Below are 18,673 nucleotides of genomic sequence, written 5' to 3'. Positions count from 1 at the left end.
ACTACATCTTATGCCTGAGTTACAAATTTGGTTTATTAGCTTGGAAAAAAATCATTCTCATGAGAGTGTTCAAGTCAATATTTTAAAGGAGTGGTCCCCAACCTTTATGGCACCAGGGACAGGTTTTGTGAAAGACAATTTTTCCATGGACAGTGTGGGGATGATTTCAGGAGGATGATTCAAGTACATTACATTTATTTTGCACTTTATTTCTATTATTACTGCATTGTAATATACAATGAAATAATTATACAACTTACCATAAGACAGAATAAGTGGATGCCCTGAGCTTGTTTTCCTGCAACTAGCCAGTCCCATCTGTGGATGATGGGAGACAGTGACAGATCATCAGGCATTAGATTCTCATAAGGAGTGTGCAACCTAGATCCCTTGCATGTGCAGTTTACAATAGGGTTAACACTCCTATAAGAATCTAATGCTGCCACTGATCTGATAGGAGGTGGAACTCAGGTATTAATGCCAGCGATGGGGAGCAGCTGTAAATACAGATGAAGCTTAACTTGCTCCCCTCCTGCTGTGCAGCCTGGTTCCTAACAGGCCATGGACTGATACTGGTACTTTTAGACTTTAGTTTCCTTGCCTGAAAGAAAAAGACTCAGTTTTCAGGTTCCCCGTCAATGCTGCACTTTGTAATTATTTGTCAGTATCAAGATTTTTCAAATATGTACTTTAAAGGAAACACATTTAGAAGCAGGGCTTGACTAAAATCATAGCGCCAATTCTATTAAGTCTTTTGGGCAATACCCACATTTCACTTTCAGGGATGGCTAACCAGTCAGTGTTGATTTCAGATTGTTACCTACATTGATCACTGGGCTGCTTAGTAAAGTGGTCGGCCAACAGTTAAGATCTCACAGTATGCCAAGAGGAAGGCCTTTGAGCATAAAAGACTTAGGGCCTCTATTAAAACACTGACCTCCTCAAGCCTGTAATCCCAGCACTCTGGGAGGCTGAGACGGGCGGATCACGAGGTCAGGAGATCGAGACCATCCTGGCTAACACGGTGAAACCTCGTCTCTACTAAAAAAAAATACAAAAAACTAGCCGGGTGAGGTGGCGGGCGCCTGTAGTCCCAGCTACTGCGGAGGCTGAGGCAGGAGAATGACGTAAACCCGGGAGGGGGAGCTTGCAGTGAGCTGAGATCCGGCCACTGCACTCCAGCCCTGGCGACAGAGCAAGACTCCGTCTCAAAAAAACAAAAACAAAAACAAAAACACTGACCTCAAGCCTTTTTTACATAAATGGAAAAGTAGATCCCAAAATTCACATATAATTGCAAGAGACCTATTCAACTGCAAGACTAAAACAATCTTGGAAAAGAAGAAAGAAGTTGGAGGACTTCCCTATTTCAAAACTCACTACAAAGCTACGGTGAGCAATATGGTGTGGCACTAGTACAAGGATAGACATATAAGTGAATGGAGTAGAATTGAGAATCCATAAATAAAACCATACATGTATGGTCAATTAGTTTTTGACAAGGGTGCCTAGACCCATTCCATGGAGAAAGAATAGTCTCTTTAACTAACGGTGCTAGGACAACTGGACATCCACATGCAAAAGAATGAAGGTGGAGCCAGGTGCAGTGGCTCATGCCTGTAATCCCAGCACTTTGGGAGGCTGAGGTGGGTGGATCACGAGGTCAGAGGTCAGGAGATCGAGACCATCCTGGCTGACACAATGAAACCCCGCCTCTACTAAAAACACAAAAAATTAGCTGGGCACGGTGGCGGGTGCCTCTAGTCCCAGCTACTCAGGAGGCTGAGGCAGGAGAATGGAATAAACCCAGGAGGCAGAGCTTGCAGTGAGCCAATATCGTGCCACTGCACTCCAGCCTGGGTGACAAAGCGAGACTCTGTCTCAAACAAAAAACAACAACAACAACAACAAAGAATGAAGGTGGACACCTGTCTCACACCACACGCAAAAATTAACTCAAAAAGGGTTAATAGACCTAACTGTAAAGGCTAAAACTATAGAACCTTCAAAAGAAAACATTAGGGTAAATCTCACAAGCAATGACAACAACAACAACAAAACAGATAAACTGGACTTCATCGAAATTAAAAAAGAAAAACACTTGTGCAGAAAAGGACATTATCAAAAGAGTAAAAGAGTAAAAGAGGGGCAAAAATATTTGCAAATCATATATCTGATAAAGGTCCAGTATCCGGAATATATAAACAACTCTTACAACTGAGGAACAAAACCACAAACAACCTAATTTTAAAAGGGGCAAAGGACTTAAATAGACATTTCTCCAAAAAGAATACATAAATACACAAGTGGATGACAAACATGGAAGGATCCTCAACATGTCTGGTCATTGGAAAAGTACAAACCAAAACCACAGTGAGATACGACTTCATATCTTCAGGCAAAAGTTCAAAGACATAGAGTGCAGACTAGTAGTTGCTAGGGACTGGGCGGCAGCGGGGAATGGGGAATGACTCCTTAATGCGTACAGGGTTCACATCTGATAAAAATGTTCTGGAACTAGACAACAGTGATGGTTGCACACTGTGAATGTACTACATGCATATACACTTTAAAATGGCTGAAATGGGAAGTTTTATGTGTATTTTACCACAATAAAAAATAAACCCATTGCTGGCTCTACATAGTGTGGTGATTAAAGAAGTGGATAGTGTTTGTTTCCAACACACACTGGGGACTGGGGGAGAGCCACACAAGGGCCAAGGCTGGGTAATGGGTAAGGCAAACAGGACAACGTCCCAGGTTTCCCAGGCTGAGACACATTGCTTCTAGACAGGCCTGTCTTTTATGGTTTTATCTTTAAAATGTGATTTCCTAGAATTTGTGGAATCATTGAGACTGGTGCTCAGGAATAAGTATAAATATATATGATATTCAGATGATCTGATACTTTGAACTACTCAAATTGTGATTCTCAGACATCATGCAGACATTTGAGTTGACTGCATTTAGAAAATAATGTTGAAATAGCAGACAAAACTAATTAAGAAAAAATTTCTTCCCATTACTTCTAAAGGACAAAGCTTATGAGATCATGGGATACTTGCCCTAATTTCATTTACATGGCAAAACCACACAATCTGTATTTCCAGTTATCTTTATAATTGGCACTTGTTCAGAGGAACCCAGGGTGGAGACTTTCTCCCCCTTTCTCTCCTGCCCTGTCCTGAATTGTCTCCCTGAAAGTTTGATCTGCCTTGGTAATCTGTAGTCAAAAAGAACTGCCCTCAACTCTTGTGAGGCCAAGGGTAAGTCCTAGTCCTGCAACTTGGTCACGGTCCTACTGTCGAGCTGTGCTCTCCACCCCTGTAAGACAGAGGCTCTTACCAGCTTGCCTACTGTTGTATCCCAGTCTCAAGCCCAGTGCATGAACACAGAGTAGGTAGACAAGCATTGACCAAATGGTGCATGACCAAATGGAGCCTCAGATGATCTGAGGACAAAATCAACAAGCCTAAGAGAAGAACATATCAACACAGCACAGTGAAGAAGTTCTTTCTGTTGTTTTCATAGATGATTGAATGTTTAAAAAAAAAAATTAAGTGGAGATGAATGCTGTTTTCATTCACATTTCAAGCACACTTCAGCACATCAGTGGCAGGAGAGAAAGCTCTTGCCACAAATAAAAACAACCTCAGAACTCAGGACAGGTAGCTTGGAAGTATTATGTGAAGTATTGTTTCAACACACGCTTGTTCCCTTTTGTCCTCATTTTTCCACTTCCAGTTTCCATCTCACCCCAATACAAAACTGTTCTAATGTACTGATACGCACTCTCGGGTCTGTATAAGTTCTTGGAAACTGTATTGCTTGGTCAACGTGTGCTTTTGATTTAAGGTGTTTTGATTTACGGTGTTGTATCATGAATCTCATTCTCTTTCTTACTCTGTGTGTAAAGGATGGATGTGGAATATCCTTGATTCTTTGATGGAGAAAAGATAGTATTATTTAAAGTGTGAATGCTTCACTTGAAGTCTTTGGTGGCAGGAAGTAGGGTACAAATAAAGTCAAAGCTGGTAAACACATCCAGGATCAGTTTAATAGGAAGGAAGGCCAATAAATCAGATGCTATCATAATGTCTTATCGTAGGTATGTGTTTTTACATGATTCTACACCGGAAATTAACGTTGGTTAACTGGATTTCCTTACTAATCTTCTGGCCACTCTGTAATAGATATTTCTCTTCAGTTACCTAAGGACTTGTGTAAGCTGAGTTAATCATTTCTCAAAGGAAAAAAATCAAATTACTACATGGAAAACTAAAAACCAAGGAAGGTGTTGTAAGCTATTATAATATTTAATTCCTTCCTAAATTTGACAGAGTCTATTGTCCCTTGATTAGATGTTTGATGGATATACATAATAGATTTCAATGTTCACAAACTTTTTTTTTTTGAGACTGAGTCTTGCTCTTTCGCCAGGCTGAAGTATAGTGGCACGATCTCCACTCACTGCAACCTCTGCCTCCCGGGTTCAAGCAATTCTCCTGCCTCAGCTTCCTGAGTAGCTGGGACTACAGGCATGCATCACCACGCACAGCTAATTTTTATATTTTTAGTAGAGATGGGGTTTCTCCATGTTGGCCAGGCTGGTCTTGATCTCTTGACCTCGTGATCCGCCTATCTCAGCCTCCCAAAGCGCTGAGATTACAGGCGTGAATCACCATGCCTGGCCAATGTTCACATACTTTTAAATAAATTAGTTGGGATTTAGCCTTATTTGAATTTGCATGGTTTAAGATGTGTATTTGGAGACATGTGCCCTTTAACCCCCAAACTTACTTTATCATGAGGCTTCGGCTATCTATAGCGTCACCATCCTCTATGTCATATTTGCTTGCCAAGACAAGAGAAATCTCGGTCTTTGAAAGCTGACTTAATGTATTTGCCTTGTTAGGGTCATTGGGGTCAACTGCTCCTTCTCCTGTAAGGAAAAAATCCTAGTGTTATTTTTACAATTCACTCTTTGTGATGATGGCACCAACAATGTGAGATAAAGGTTCTGTGGGAAAGACAGGCTCAGTAATTAAATGGGAGATCATGGTCTTCACAAAACCCACATTCTACTATAGCTAAAGTGGCTTTTAAAATATCAATTGAAAAATTAAAATGACACAGGTATTTCAAATACAAACAAATTACTAAAAAGGATAACTGTTAATAAAATTATTTCTTATTTTCTAATAAATTTGGTTCTTTAACGATGCCTTCTTTCTGTATAATGCAGGTTGACAATTCCTTTTTTACATATCTGGAGCTTACCTTCAAAAATATTGAATTATTTTATAATCCTGGACTCTATCAATTATAGAACTCTTACTGTAGGAAGGGGCAAGTGTAGTTGTTATTCTTTAAATATGCTTCAGCATTAAATTCCAAAAGAAATTGTTTTATCTAGGATAGGAAAACCAACCAACCAACCAACCAACCAACCAACCAACCAACCCAATTAAACAAAAACCAACGGATACGTAGAAGGAACAAACTCTTACCAAGAAAAGATTCCACGGTCGGCACCTCTCCCAGCGACCCCAGCAATTCACTCAGTAAGTCATTTTTTTCAGGGGCAATTGCATCCTGGTGTTCCAACAGGAGCTTTATGTAGAAAGCAACACACACACAAAGAAAAAAGTAAATTCTCAACTGTACCATATTTATATGAAATTTTTCATAATGTCCTCCTCATACTATTTAAATCTTAAACACAAGTAGGACATTTATAAATATCAGAGACATAGATACAGTTTTTATTGTATCTCAGAGGGAAGTACCTACTGTACATCAAAAAATTGCAGCAAGAAACATGTTCATAAACGCTTTTTCAGCAAGGTCTGCCAAGGAGTAGCCTTCTACTACCTGATCTCTGTGCTTCGCTCTTCCTCCATAGAAAAAGTCAAAGTTGGGGGAAAGAGTCCAGAATCAGGCAGGTCTTTCAGCTAATGTTGGTAACAAACTGGAAGGGCATTTACATTTCTATGCAGTAATCAAACACTACAGTTATCTTCTTCTTAATCACTACTATTAGCTGTTTCAATCTGTCTTGCAATGAAGATCTCTCCTGGGTAAGGATGTAAGAGACCTAGATGTCCTGAGTGGTTTCCCCTTTCCTGATCCTAAGAAGGCCAAAAGATGAGTAACATCTGCTGGGGTGTCTTGCCAGGTCTTAGAGGAAACAGCGTTAACTCCTGAGGGGTAGCAGCACTTGGGGGAAACCATGAAGGACAACACATCTGGTTTTTGTTTTTTTCTTAAATTTAAACAAATTTTAATGGAGTTGGTTTAATTATTACAACCTTATACACGAACAGCAACACATCTGTTTTTGCTTGCATTTCTAATTAGATTGAAACAACATTTCTAAAGTATGGAACTAGTAATCCTGGAGACAGGAGGTAATATCTGCTGTTCTGAGCAACTGTTTTTATAAAATCCTGCATCATAATGAAAAGCTAGTTCCTTTTCCATTTTCAATCTTTTTTCCAACAGCTTTACCAAAATGAATTCAGATACATCAAATCCACTCACTTAAAATGTACGATGCAGGCCGGGCGCGGTGGCTCAAGCCTGTAATCCCAGCACGTTGGGAGGCCGAGACAGGCGGATCACGAGGTCAGGAGATCGAGACCATCCTGGCTAACACGGTGAAACCCCGTCTCTACTAAAAATACAAAAAACTAGCCGGGCGAGGTGGCGGGCGCCTGTAGTCCCAGCTACTCCGGAGGCTGAGGCAGGAGAATGGCGTAAACCCGGGAGGCGGAGCTTGCAGTGAGCTGAGATCCGGTCACTGTACTCCAGCCCGGGCGACAGAGCAAGACCCCGTCTCAAAAAAAAAAAAAAAAAAAAAAAGTGTACGATGCAATGGCTTCTAGTGTATTCACAGAGCTGTGCAACCATTACCACTCTCTGACTGTAGAACAGTTTCACTACCCTAAAAGAAACCGTGTACCCATTGGTAATCACTCTCCATTATGTCTTCTTTCTATCCCCTGGAAACCACAAATATACCTCTATGAAGTTGACTACTCTAGGTACCTTATATAAGCGGTATTTGTCTTTTTGTGACTGGCTCATTTCAATTAGCATAACGTCCTCAAGGTTCCTCCATGTTGTAGCATGTATCAGAATTTCCTTCTTTTTAAAGCTGAATAATATCGTATTGTATGAATATAACACATTTTATCCATTCATCTAGTGATAGACGCTTGGCTGTTGTGAACAATGCTGCTATGAACATGAGTGAACAAATAACTCTTTGACTCTGCTTTCAATTTTCTGTGGGTATACTTCCAGAAGAGGAACTGTTAGATTATGAGGTAATTCTATGTTTAATTTTTTTAAATCGATTGTGCCGCCATACTCCAGCCTCTATGTTTAAATTTTTGACGAACCACCATACTGTTTCCATAGCAGCTGCATCATTTTACATTCCCACCAACGAGGTGCAAGGGTTACATTTTCTTCACATCCTTCTCAACACTTACTTTCTGTTTTTTTTTTTTTTTGTTGTTGTTGTTGTTGTTCTTGTTTTGTTTTGATATTAATCATCCTACTGGGTGTGAGTGGTATATCCTTGCAGTTTCAGTTTTGATTTCTCTAATTGTTAGTGATGCTGACCATCTGTATACTTCTCTGGAAAAACATCTGTTCAAGTTCTTTGTTCATATTATAATTGGGTTGTTTTGTTGTCGATTTGTAGGAATTCTTTATATATTCTAGATATTAACCCTTTACCAAACATGTGATTTACAAATATTTTCTCCCATTCCATAGGTTATCTTTTCACTCAGTTGATTGTGTCCTTTGATGTGTAATTGTCCAATTTTTAAATTGGATTATGTTTGTATCATTGAGTTGTAGGATTTCTTTATATATTCTGGATATAAGTCCCCAATCAAATACATTATTTACAATTATTTTCTTTCATTCTCTTGGTTGTCTTCTCAATTTTTTTTTTTTTTTTTGAGACAAATTCTCACTCTGTTGCCCAGGCTGGAGTGGTTCACTGCAACCTCCACCTCCCAGGCTCAAGTGACTCTCATGCCTCAGCCTTCCGACTAGCCGGGATTAAAGGCATGTGTCACCACACCTGGTTAATTTTTGTATTTTTAGTAGAGACAGGGTTTCTCCATGTTGGCCAGGCTGGTCTTGAACTCCTGGCCTCAGGTGATCCACCTGCCTCAGCCTCCCAATGTGCTAGGATTACAGGTGTAAGCCACTGCACCTGGATGAATTTTTTTTTTTTAATGAGATAAGGTCTCACTCTGTTACCCAGGCTAGGGTACAATGGCATGATCATGGCTCACTGCAGCCTCAAACTCCTGGCTTTAAGGGATCCTCCTGTCTCATTCTCTCGAGTAGCTAGGACTACAGGAATGCACCACTATACCTAGCTAATTTTTTTTCCTTTTCTGTAGAGACGGGAGCTCACTATGTTGCTCAGGCTGGTCTCGAACTCCTGGCCTCAAGCAATCCTCCCGCTTTGGCCTCCCAAAGTACTAGGATTACAAGTGTCAGCCACCATGCCTAGCCTCAATTTCTTGATATTTCTGTTTATAGCTGCTCAAAAGTTTTCAATTTTGATGAAGTCTAGTTTATTTCCTTCCTTTGCTGCTTGTGTATTTGGTGTCAAATCTAAGAAACTACTGCCTAATCCAAGGTCACAAAGATTTACTCCTATGTCTTATTTCAAAGAGATCTATAGTTTTAGCTCTTCCATCTATGTCCATGACCCATTTTGAGTTCACTTTTTGTATACAGCAGAAGGAAAGGGCACAACTACATTCTTTGGCATTTGAATTTCCAGCTGTCCCAGCACCATTTGAAGACACTGTTTTCCCATTGAACTCAGTCCCTTGTCAAAATGAATTGACCATAAATGTGATGGCTTATTTCTAGACTCTTGATTCTATCCCATTGGTCTTTATGTCTAACCTTATGCCAGCATAGCACTGTCTTGATTACTGCCCTTTCCATTCTCTTCTCATCTTTAAGATCAGTGAAGGAGAGAGTATCTGTTTAATGCTAAATTTTTCTTAACATTTCCCTGACACATGCAGGGTTGTTAACAAAGAGAAAATACACCTCAGATGCATAACTTCAAGGCAAGGAAGTGACTGTATCCAACTATTTTGTTTTCACCACACTTATTTTCTTTTAAAGTTTCTGTGTATGGCAAAGCAGGCTAGTTTTTCACTATAGTAAAGGTACTTTGTTTTAAAGCAAAGGAATTATGTGTTGTTTTTAAAAAGGTGAGTTGATTCAAAGAAAGGCATTAAATAAATAATAGAGGTGATACAAAGACTGGGTAAAATCTGGAAAGGCGGTACATATGATGTTTTGGAGGGAAAATTAAGAGACAAGAACAAAATATGCAAGATGGATAAATTTATGTTTTTGTTCTCTGATGAGACAGGGCAACTGATTTGGCTGTTTTCTTTGAAAATGATTTAGGTGGTCAGCTTCTCCCTTTTATTCTGACAAAATTTCCTAATAATTTCTTTTGAAAGAGCTTATTTTGAAGTTCTTACATCTTCCTTAGAGAAAAGGGCAAGCACATGGCCACAGGCTTGGCAAATCCTGCTACTGCTGTGCTTGTGTCTGTACACGGACGCCTCCACACAGAAGGCAGACAGTAAACAGGACAGTCTTCCTATGAAATTACACAATTTCCCCACATTACATCTGCTTCCAACCTAACACAGGAAGGAATTCCAAATCGGTCACAAGCTCTCTTTCCCAGGATTGAATTCTGTTTCCAATTCTTGTTAACAAAAGAAGAGACTATTTCTCCTTAAAGACTTCTAAGACTTCTAAACTAATATGGTAACATTTTCTCTCTGCTACCCTCAGGAAAGAATCTCTCACTCTAAACAAGTACTCCCCACCATTTTTCTTGCATGTGGATATTGCATTCAGCAAATGTACACCCAAGATGTGCACATTCTTTGAAGACAGATAATGTACCATAAAAACAGACAAAACATAAAAACAGCTCAAATATAAACAAGTCTGTCCAACAGATAATTATTTTTGTAAGTAATGCATTGCTAGATTGCTGGACAGTTTTCCTTGTAATTTAGGGTGTTTATATATAGAGAAAAGAAGGATAGCCTATTCATTTAATCAGTACGTATTGAGAGCTTGATATAAATGTCAGGGAAGTTCCCTGTTCCAATCCTGAAAGAAGAAAATCAATACTAGATTCAATCTTTCCTTCAAACCTACATTCAAGCTTTAGTTTCTTAGAAGAGCTTAATAATAGGCTGAAATTTTAAGCAGCTAACCTGCCACTTGTTAGTATGTCTGGTTTGATGGGGGCTGGAGCACAACCTTTGAGAACATGTATTTATTATGCTTTCCCCTTAGTTGTCTGTATAATCCAAAGTTGGGTGCATCCTTAACTGAAGCATCTGGAAATCAAATGTGCATCTGAATCCTCTGGGATCTTGTTAGAATGCAGGTTCTAATTTGGGAGGTCCAGGGTGCATTGCTAACATATCGCCAGGACCTTGCTTTAACTCATAAGGTCTAAAACTATTCTTGAAAAGGTTACCTTTTAAAAACCAAGATTTTTCAGGAAAGAAGTTCCAATTGATCTTAAAAACAAAACAATGCAAACCCCTCAATGATTAGCTTTTTAAAAATTTTAATGTTTGCAAAGCCATCTAAAGCCTCCCAATTCCTTCCCCATGCCACTGAGCACAGTTCCCTGCACCCAACAGATACTTAATAGATGCTAATGGCTGACGGCAGTGATGTCTGCATGCAAACCAGATGTAGATGTCATAGCACAGCACATGATGTGAAAAACTGCCTGCTTCCAAGAAATGGCGGTTTCCAGAACAATGGAAGTGATTCTTCGCAGAAGGCTACCACCATTGGGTGATAGTTTCTTGTTTTCTTTGCATAGCCTGTTTACTGCCTCTCTATGTTAAAACATTAGAATAAAAAGAATATTCTCATTTCCCTCAGAAAATTACTGGAAAAACTGAGAGGGTTCCTGGAAGAGGGGAGAGACAGGGTGTGGGTCGAGATAGCATGGCTTTGGCTGCTGAGAACACCATAGCCTGTCCCTGCCTAGGGCTTAAACTGCACATTTACAATCTGGCTTTATTTTTATTATTTTTTATTATTATTTTTTGAGGCAGGGTCTTGCTCTATTGCCCAGGCTGGAGTGCAGTGGTATGATCATAGATCACTGAAGCCTCAGACTCCTGAGCTCAAGTGATCCTCTCACCTCAGCCTCCTAAGTAGCTGTGACTACAGGCATGTACCACTAAACCTGGCTAATTTTAAAAAATTTTTTGTAGAGATGAGGGTCTCACTATGTTGCCTAGGCTAGTCTCAAACTCGTGGGCTCAAGCGATCCTCCTGCCTCAGTCTCCCAAAGTGTTGGGATTACAGGCATAAGCCACCATCCCAGTCACAATCTGGCTTTGTAAATGGATTATACCAAAAGTACACTTTCTTTTCTGGGGAGAAGTTTTATTAATATATAGGAGTCAGGGAATAAATATATTATGTAAAAATAGAATTTTCTTGTTTGGGAGAAGGAGTTTTATTAATGTATAAGGGTCATGGAATAAATAATTGAGGGATTTTTAGGGTTAAGAATATGAGTATTAGCACATGTGTACAATAAGTCCTGTAGAGATTAAACATTTTCAAGATAACAGATGCCTAAACCATAGGTCCATTGCTAAGACGCCTCCCCAGCCCCACTTACTGAATGTGTGCTGATGATTTCTTCTATTGAAATATAAATGACCGGTTTGCTGACTGTCACCAGGTCTGTGTATTTGTCCATATTAAACTTCTCTTCTGGCTCAGGGACATTACATGCTTCTTTGAAATATTTCCTAATAAAGGGGGAAAAAGTCTTAAGATAGACTCAAATGTGTGCATTAAACAGTTTCATCAAAATAGCTAGGAAAATTTGAATGATGACATGTACTTTGTTCCCAACTAAACCTTGAGAGGACGCGTTATGGCTTCTTTCAGGCTGGCTCCTGGCTGTCGGAGCTGCATCCATGTTTCTGGATATTGGACTCAGCTCCTCAAACAGGATTGGAGAGAGTAGCAAGGGCCTCAGGCCCTGTTTGTGACTTAGTGATATAGTGACCTATGCACAGGTCATCTTAAAAATGTTACTTTAAAAATGGTTCCTGAAACTTAAAATAAAAAGTCAAAAATGATAATTCTTGATCTAAGAATCAAGTCTCTGTGAGGAATACAATAGAAAAAACAATTAGTCAAATTTGCTGCTTTAAACAGCACAAGCTCCTGGGTCTACATCACCCTAATCACCCTTCAGAGCTTCTGTTACCAGTTTGAGAAAAATGAGATCAAGTCTACTCTTCTTTGTTGTTGCAAATATCTGCTGGCTGATGGAAAGACTGTTAAGGCTTCACATCCAAATACATAACATGTCCCAGTACCCAGACCCTAAAAAATCTATTTTAAGCTATAGCAAGTTTTGACAGAGATCAAGAAAAGTGAGACATGCTGTGATCACAGTTTAGTAGTTCTATGTATTTTTTGCCTAAACAATTCTTGTGCAGGTTGAATATATATTTTATTCTATAAAGTTGTAAATGTTTCATATACCTGAAATCATTGTTGGTATCTCTCCTATGGGCACCTGGGTCTTATGTACCAGAAATGACCTCTGCTTTCCCAGCCAGAGGCTGGGGGAGGTTAAACAGCAGAGCCCTGTTGTGGGGAGCATGTTCCCATGTGACAATCAGCTTTCCTATGCTGCTTTGGTTATAATTTTTTGTAGATTTCTGAGAAACACAAAGGATAAATATGAGTGGAAGAAAGGACAAGTTTAGAAGAGGCTCACTTCTTTGGTCTTTTTTTTTTTTTTAAATAAAGAATAGCTGGGAACATAAATGACTGATAGGAATAACAGCAGTTAAAAGTTCATGAGAAATGTGGGAAATGGATATTACTTTGTGTATGTGTATGTGTGACAGGGTCTCACCCTGTCACCTGGGCTGGAATACAGTGGCACAAACACGGCTCACTGCAGCCTTGACCTCCCGGGCTCAAGTGATCCTCCCATCTCAGCCTTCTGAGTAGTTGGGACTACAGGTGCGTGCCAGCATGCCTGGATAACTTTTTAAATTTTTTTGTAGAGATGAGGTCTCCCTATGTTGCCCAGCCTGGATATTACTTTTTTAGTTGGTGAGAAGAATGAAAAAATTGCAGCTTGAAAAATCAACACTTTCTGTAGTAGGAGGATTTGGGGTAATTTTCTCACAAAAGACCACAAATTCTAAATAGAAATGAATAATCATGAACTACCTTTGTTTTCAGATAAGTCACTCACCCAGAGGGAGACTGAGGAATAGGAAATAAGTTTCCAAGTGAGGATTTAAAAGAGGCAAAATTGATGCTATACTTCTATGGCCTGTTGATTAAATGGCAGACATGAGAACAAACATGATAAGAGGAAAGTGCTTCCTCAGAGCTCTAGGTGGAGTGAATCTGACTACCAGACTCATGCCTTTCTTGTTAATGATTAGTGATATAATTTGGAAACACAAAATCAATAGAATTAAATCTTCTTAAATGTGTCATTAAGAAAGGCTTGAAAATAGAACAGAACATATTCACATACACAATCATCAACAAATATAAAATTTGGGCTTTCCTAACCTTTCAAAATCAAGTATTCCATTTCCTACTACAGTCGTCCCTTGGTATTTTGGGGGATTGGTTCCAGGACCCCCATATACACCAAAATTTGTGCATAGTCAAGTTTGAAATTGGCCTTGTGGAACCCATGTATATGAAAAGTCATCCGTCTGTATATGTGGGTTTTGCATCCCATGAATACTGTATTTTCTCTCTGTCTTTGGTTGAAAAAATCCATATATAAATAGACCCAAGATGTTCAAACCTGTGTTAATCAAGGGTCAAACGTACTTGATGTAGGTAAGGCAAGTTCTTCCTCATAGGAAAACTTTTAAAAAATGATTCCTCTCTTCTTAAGTTGAAAAAAGCAGAAATCTGCTATTTTGATTTTTAAATTCTAGGTACTAGATGCCTGTAGCATACAAGGAAGAACAAGCGTTCCATTTTGTCAGCAGCAGAAATAATACGCACAGAAAAGACTCAGTGTAACGGGAGTGCAGCAGTGGGGGTAGGATAGGATCACCAGGCAGAGGCAATCTTGCCTGCACTTCCCTCTCTCCTCTTTGCCCGAGTGGTTGGTAGAAGAAATGCTTGTAACCACCTGGGGTTCCTGTCCTCCATGCCCACTCTAGCTCTGGGCACAGAGCACATATTATTCTTGCCTACCATTCTTGCATGTTTCTCCAAAACTAACGGCCCCTCTCACCTGAATTCCTGATATGTCTCTGATAAATAATTGTTCATAGATGAGAGATGCTCATTTTCTCCTTCAAACAGCTTGTTGGAGGCTGCGTGCTGAAGAACCTTGGCCACCGATCCTAAGTTTCTCCTTTGGTCAGAGTTTATCTGACCTCCAGCTGTCATGTCGATGATATCAAAGCCATCTGGAGCTACAATGGCTGGATTCATGTACCGATAGTACAGGAGGTTTCCAACAATCTGGAGTGATGTAGAAGTGCAAGACCATTTTTAAGAAAGAAAACTCAAGAGTTTTAGTTTAGGTTTTTTTGTCTTTTAAAGATACATATTCCCTACATTTCCCAAGAGAAAGCAGATCATTTTCTGATGTAAATCCTAACAAGGAGTTAAGTAAAGGCAATGAATACAATCACACATTATTAATAGCATAATTTGCAAAGTTGTTTTTGATGAAAAAATGCTCATTGCCCCCAAAATGCTCTAATACAAGAATTTCAATAATGCCTAGGATCTCCAAATTAACCTCAGCTTAATCAATTATCTTGAGAGTCATTAGAAACAGAAGACCTGCAGCTTTTTATAAATAATTACACATGGGGAACAATCTTACAAAGTTATATGTTGGTAATTTTGATTCAAACCCCAGGAGAAGCTATGGTGAGATTACCCTTGAAAATCTACCTTTAATAGCTCATCTTCTGTTGCATCGGGGAATTTCTCATGGATCGAATTCTTCAGTACTTTGGCTATATACCTCAATCCATAACTACATATAAAACAGATGACAAAAGAAAATAATGGAAAAAAGGCGGAGTGAGGAAAAAACACACAAATATTGTTCCAGTCAAATTCAGCTGAGTAGTTTTTCTAAAAATTAAACATAAGATGAGATGGTAATGGAATCACAGGACTTCCACTGACGATAATAACTGAGCTGTGTTTGCTACTGAAGTATTGCCCCTTCTTTAGAGAACACTCAGGATTTAAAAGGTAAATGTAGCAATCTTTTAAAATAGTAAACACAGTATAAGGGAAAACTGCTGCCTTCACTACAGGGGCTTATTTTACATTGTATTCCAAGAACTTCCAGGAAAGAATGTTAAACTTGCTGCAAGTACAACTTACGGCAGTAGATCAAGGGAAGAAACGATAGAATTCAGGACTTTGTCGGTGACCCTTCTCAGGTTCTCAATGGAAGCCTCCAGTTTATTTTTCACTTCTGGGTATGTTAGAGCTTGTTCTGTGGTCACATCATAAGGCAACTTGCTGAAAACACAAAGGCTTTAAATTAACTGGAGGCTTAGGTACACGCATTAATTTTTCCTGCCAAGTTGGTTCAATAGTCAAGCTTTGTATAGTGAATTGGACTTTGCCCGCTGACACCAGTAACAAAACGTTTAGTAAATGAGGGGAGGCTCCACCCTCACAGAGGGTGCCTTCTGCAACTTGGAGCAGGAAGGACTTGAGGCTGTCCCTCTGGGCTCTTCTGGCAAAATAATAGGCAGACCCAGGTAATTTAGACTCAGCTAAATTTCTTTTAATTATAAAAAGCAAATGTTCATTACAGAAAAATAAAATCACATATAATCTAAAACAATACCAAAGCAGACAACCAATTTTCATACCTTAGGGCATAACTGTCCAAATCCTCCTCTGTGCGTGTATGTCTATGGGCCTCACGTGTTGATGAGTATAATGCAATTTGTGTATGTAGACATTCTATACAGATCCTGTGTGGTGTATGCAATGAGCATTCTTTTCCCAAAAAAATGGGTTATTGCACCTAACTCCAACTGGAAAATATACCATCAACTTTTTCTGTGCCAAGAAATGTATATCTATACCACCATTCCAAATACTTATTCCATTATGTGCTATACCAACATTTATTTAACAAATCCCTCGACGCTAAATATTTTGACTTTTCCTGACTTTTTATTATTACAAATAGTACTGTGATAACCAGCCACATAATTACAAAATTCTCTGTGTACACTTTGTTTCACAGACATCCTTTTACAGGAAACAAGAAGCTAGGATTGCTTAAATCTACAAACAACCGCTCAGAATAAGCCAATCCAACCTGGATCGTTAAACCTTACACAGTAAAGTTACTTGATTGGTAACTGTAAAGAAAGTATGTATTATCAGGTGAAGAGAGAGTCTGCACCATCTCTAGGTCGAGGTTTAGAAATACACAAAGAAAACAAACAAGGGAGAGAATTATGGAAGTTGTGGAATTGGGGATCACCTGGCTCTGAAATCTGAAAATACCTTTTAGTATCAAGATGTAATTTGCATGGATATGTTAAAGGGAGGTAACATTTTGGATTGACAATTGACTATGTACTGTTTGCCTAACAAAGTTTAAGGGTGTAAATAAATACACATGTGAAAATATCAAAAAACACAACAGAAGACCAACACCTTCCTGACTCTATTACCTGGCCTCTCCAGTCTGTGTTTCTAGTTGGTTCACCCAAGCCTTGTACACCTCTACAGGGTTCGTGTTGATAATCAGCGACTTGTCCTCGATGATCTCTTTCACCACTGCAGCCAGGAGTTGGCGCAGGGTGTTCTGTCCCCGGGCACCTCTATTGAAGCTGACGACCATCTTGATGACTGTAGGGTTACCAGTAACTATGTCCTGTACCTGGTCCACCTTCGATCTAAAAAAGCACAAGACAAAACAAAATGGCTTGTTTCTATGGATACAGTTTTTTTTTTTTTTTTTGAGACAGTCTTGCTCTGTCACCCAGGCTACAGTGCAGTGGTGTGACCTTGGTTCACTGCAACCTCCACCTCCCAGGTTCAAGCAATTCTCCTGCCTCAGCCTCCTGAGTAGCTGGGACTACAGGTGTCTGCCACCATATGCCTGGGGCTAATTTTTGTACTTTAAGATGGGGTTTCACCATGTTGGCCAGGCTGGTCTCTAACTCCTGATCTCAGGTGATCCACCTGCCTTGGCCTCCCAAAGTGCTGGAAATACAGACATGAGCCATGGCACTGGGCCTGGATACAGTTTTAAACAATGTATCCTCCCTCTGGAAGGCAAGGACTTCATGGAATTATACTTTTCTTTATGAAAATCTAAGCTGGTGTGCTTCAAAAACAAGCAATCATTTATAAGGTGTATATTTCTTTTTTTCTTTTTGAGACAGAGTCTCACTCTATTGCCCAGGCTGGAGTGCAGTGGCACGATCTTGGCTCACTGCAACCTCCTCCTCCAGGGTTCAAGTGATTCTCCTGTCTCAACCTCCTGAGTAGCTGGGATTACAGGCACGCACCACCATGCCCAGCTAATTTTTGTATTTTCAGAGAGATGGAGTTTCACCATTGTTGGCCAGGCTGGTCCCAACTCTGACCTCAAATGATCTACCCACCTTGGTCTCCCAAAGTGCTGGGATTACAGGCATGAGCCACTGTTCCCAGTCTATAAGGTGTATGTTTCTTAGATGAGCAATTTGAAGATCTGAAAATAAAGTCACAGCCTCAATTTCAATCTAGAAGGCAGGTATGAGCTAAAAATGGACCAGGACTAACAACACTGTGTGACACTGTACAAGTATCATGCCCCTGTAGTTATCAAATTTCAAAAACAACTTTCTTGATTGAATGAACTGTTTTCACTTTTTCAAATCCCACTCAAAGCTGCAATACAGCTTCTAGCCACATTAGATGGCTGAGAGAGCTTTTCTTGATTTATGGTTGCTGATTCTTTGCGCCTCTTTCCTCTCTTCCTTTCCTTTCTCTTCTCCCTCTTGACCACTTTCTCTCTTCCACCTCCTTCCCCTTTAGAGCCTGACAGTGCCTGGTTCTTATCTTATCCAGTCATTCCTTTTTATTTCCTTTGCTGGCTCCTCTTCCCACCTTTAAATCCTATTTTTGTTTATTTTTTGACTAACTGTAGGTGCTTGTAAGGTGAATGGGGGTGAATCAATGCCCAAACAAAAGAATAACTGGTCTACCAGAGTCCAGCCAAAACCCACGTTCTCCCCTCAGAGCTCATGTGCATGCACAGCTTCACCCGCCATCTCTGGGACCTATCCCCCTGAAGTCAGGAGGTCGAGATCAGCCTGGCCAACATGGTGAAACCTCTTCTCTACTAAAAATACAAAAATTAGCTGGGCGTGGTGGCGGGTGCCTGTAGTCTCAGCTACTCAGGAGGCGGAGGCAGGAGAATGGCATGAACCCAGGAGGCGGAGGTTGAAGTGAACTGAGATCATACCATTGCACTCCAGCCGGGGTGACATAGTGAGACTTCATCTTCAAAAAAAAAAAAAAAAAAAAAAAAAAAAAAAAAAAAAAAAAAAAA

At 39.8% G+C, this 18,673-nt stretch overlaps 1 protein-coding gene across 2 annotated transcripts in view; it reads right to left on the bottom strand.

Annotated features, from left to right (window-relative positions):
- IQGAP2 (IQ motif containing GTPase activating protein 2) overlaps nucleotides 1-18,673 on the bottom strand; it is a 321,912-nt gene that overhangs the window by 20,482 nt on the left and 282,757 nt on the right. For both annotated transcript variants that reach the window (XM_023196443.2, XM_023196444.2), the window contains exons 24-30: nucleotides 16,803-17,027; nucleotides 15,484-15,624; nucleotides 15,040-15,124; nucleotides 14,366-14,598; nucleotides 11,744-11,876; nucleotides 5,511-5,613; nucleotides 4,801-4,942 (exon numbers count right to left, since the gene is read on the bottom strand). In XM_023196443.2, coding sequence (XP_023052211.2) covers nucleotides 4,801-4,942; nucleotides 5,511-5,613; nucleotides 11,744-11,876; nucleotides 14,366-14,598; nucleotides 15,040-15,124; nucleotides 15,484-15,624; nucleotides 16,803-17,027 — 1,062 coding nt within the window. The remainder of the gene's footprint in view (nucleotides 1-4,800; nucleotides 4,943-5,510; nucleotides 5,614-11,743; nucleotides 11,877-14,365; nucleotides 14,599-15,039; nucleotides 15,125-15,483; nucleotides 15,625-16,802; nucleotides 17,028-18,673) is intronic.

Source organism: Piliocolobus tephrosceles, chromosome 4 (genome assembly GCF_002776525.5).
Source record: "Piliocolobus tephrosceles isolate RC106 chromosome 4, ASM277652v3, whole genome shotgun sequence".
Taxonomy (NCBI): domain Eukaryota; kingdom Metazoa; phylum Chordata; class Mammalia; order Primates; family Cercopithecidae; genus Piliocolobus; species Piliocolobus tephrosceles.
The sequence above is the reverse complement of the archived record's forward strand: the minus strand, read 5'-3'. Positions and strand labels throughout refer to the sequence as shown.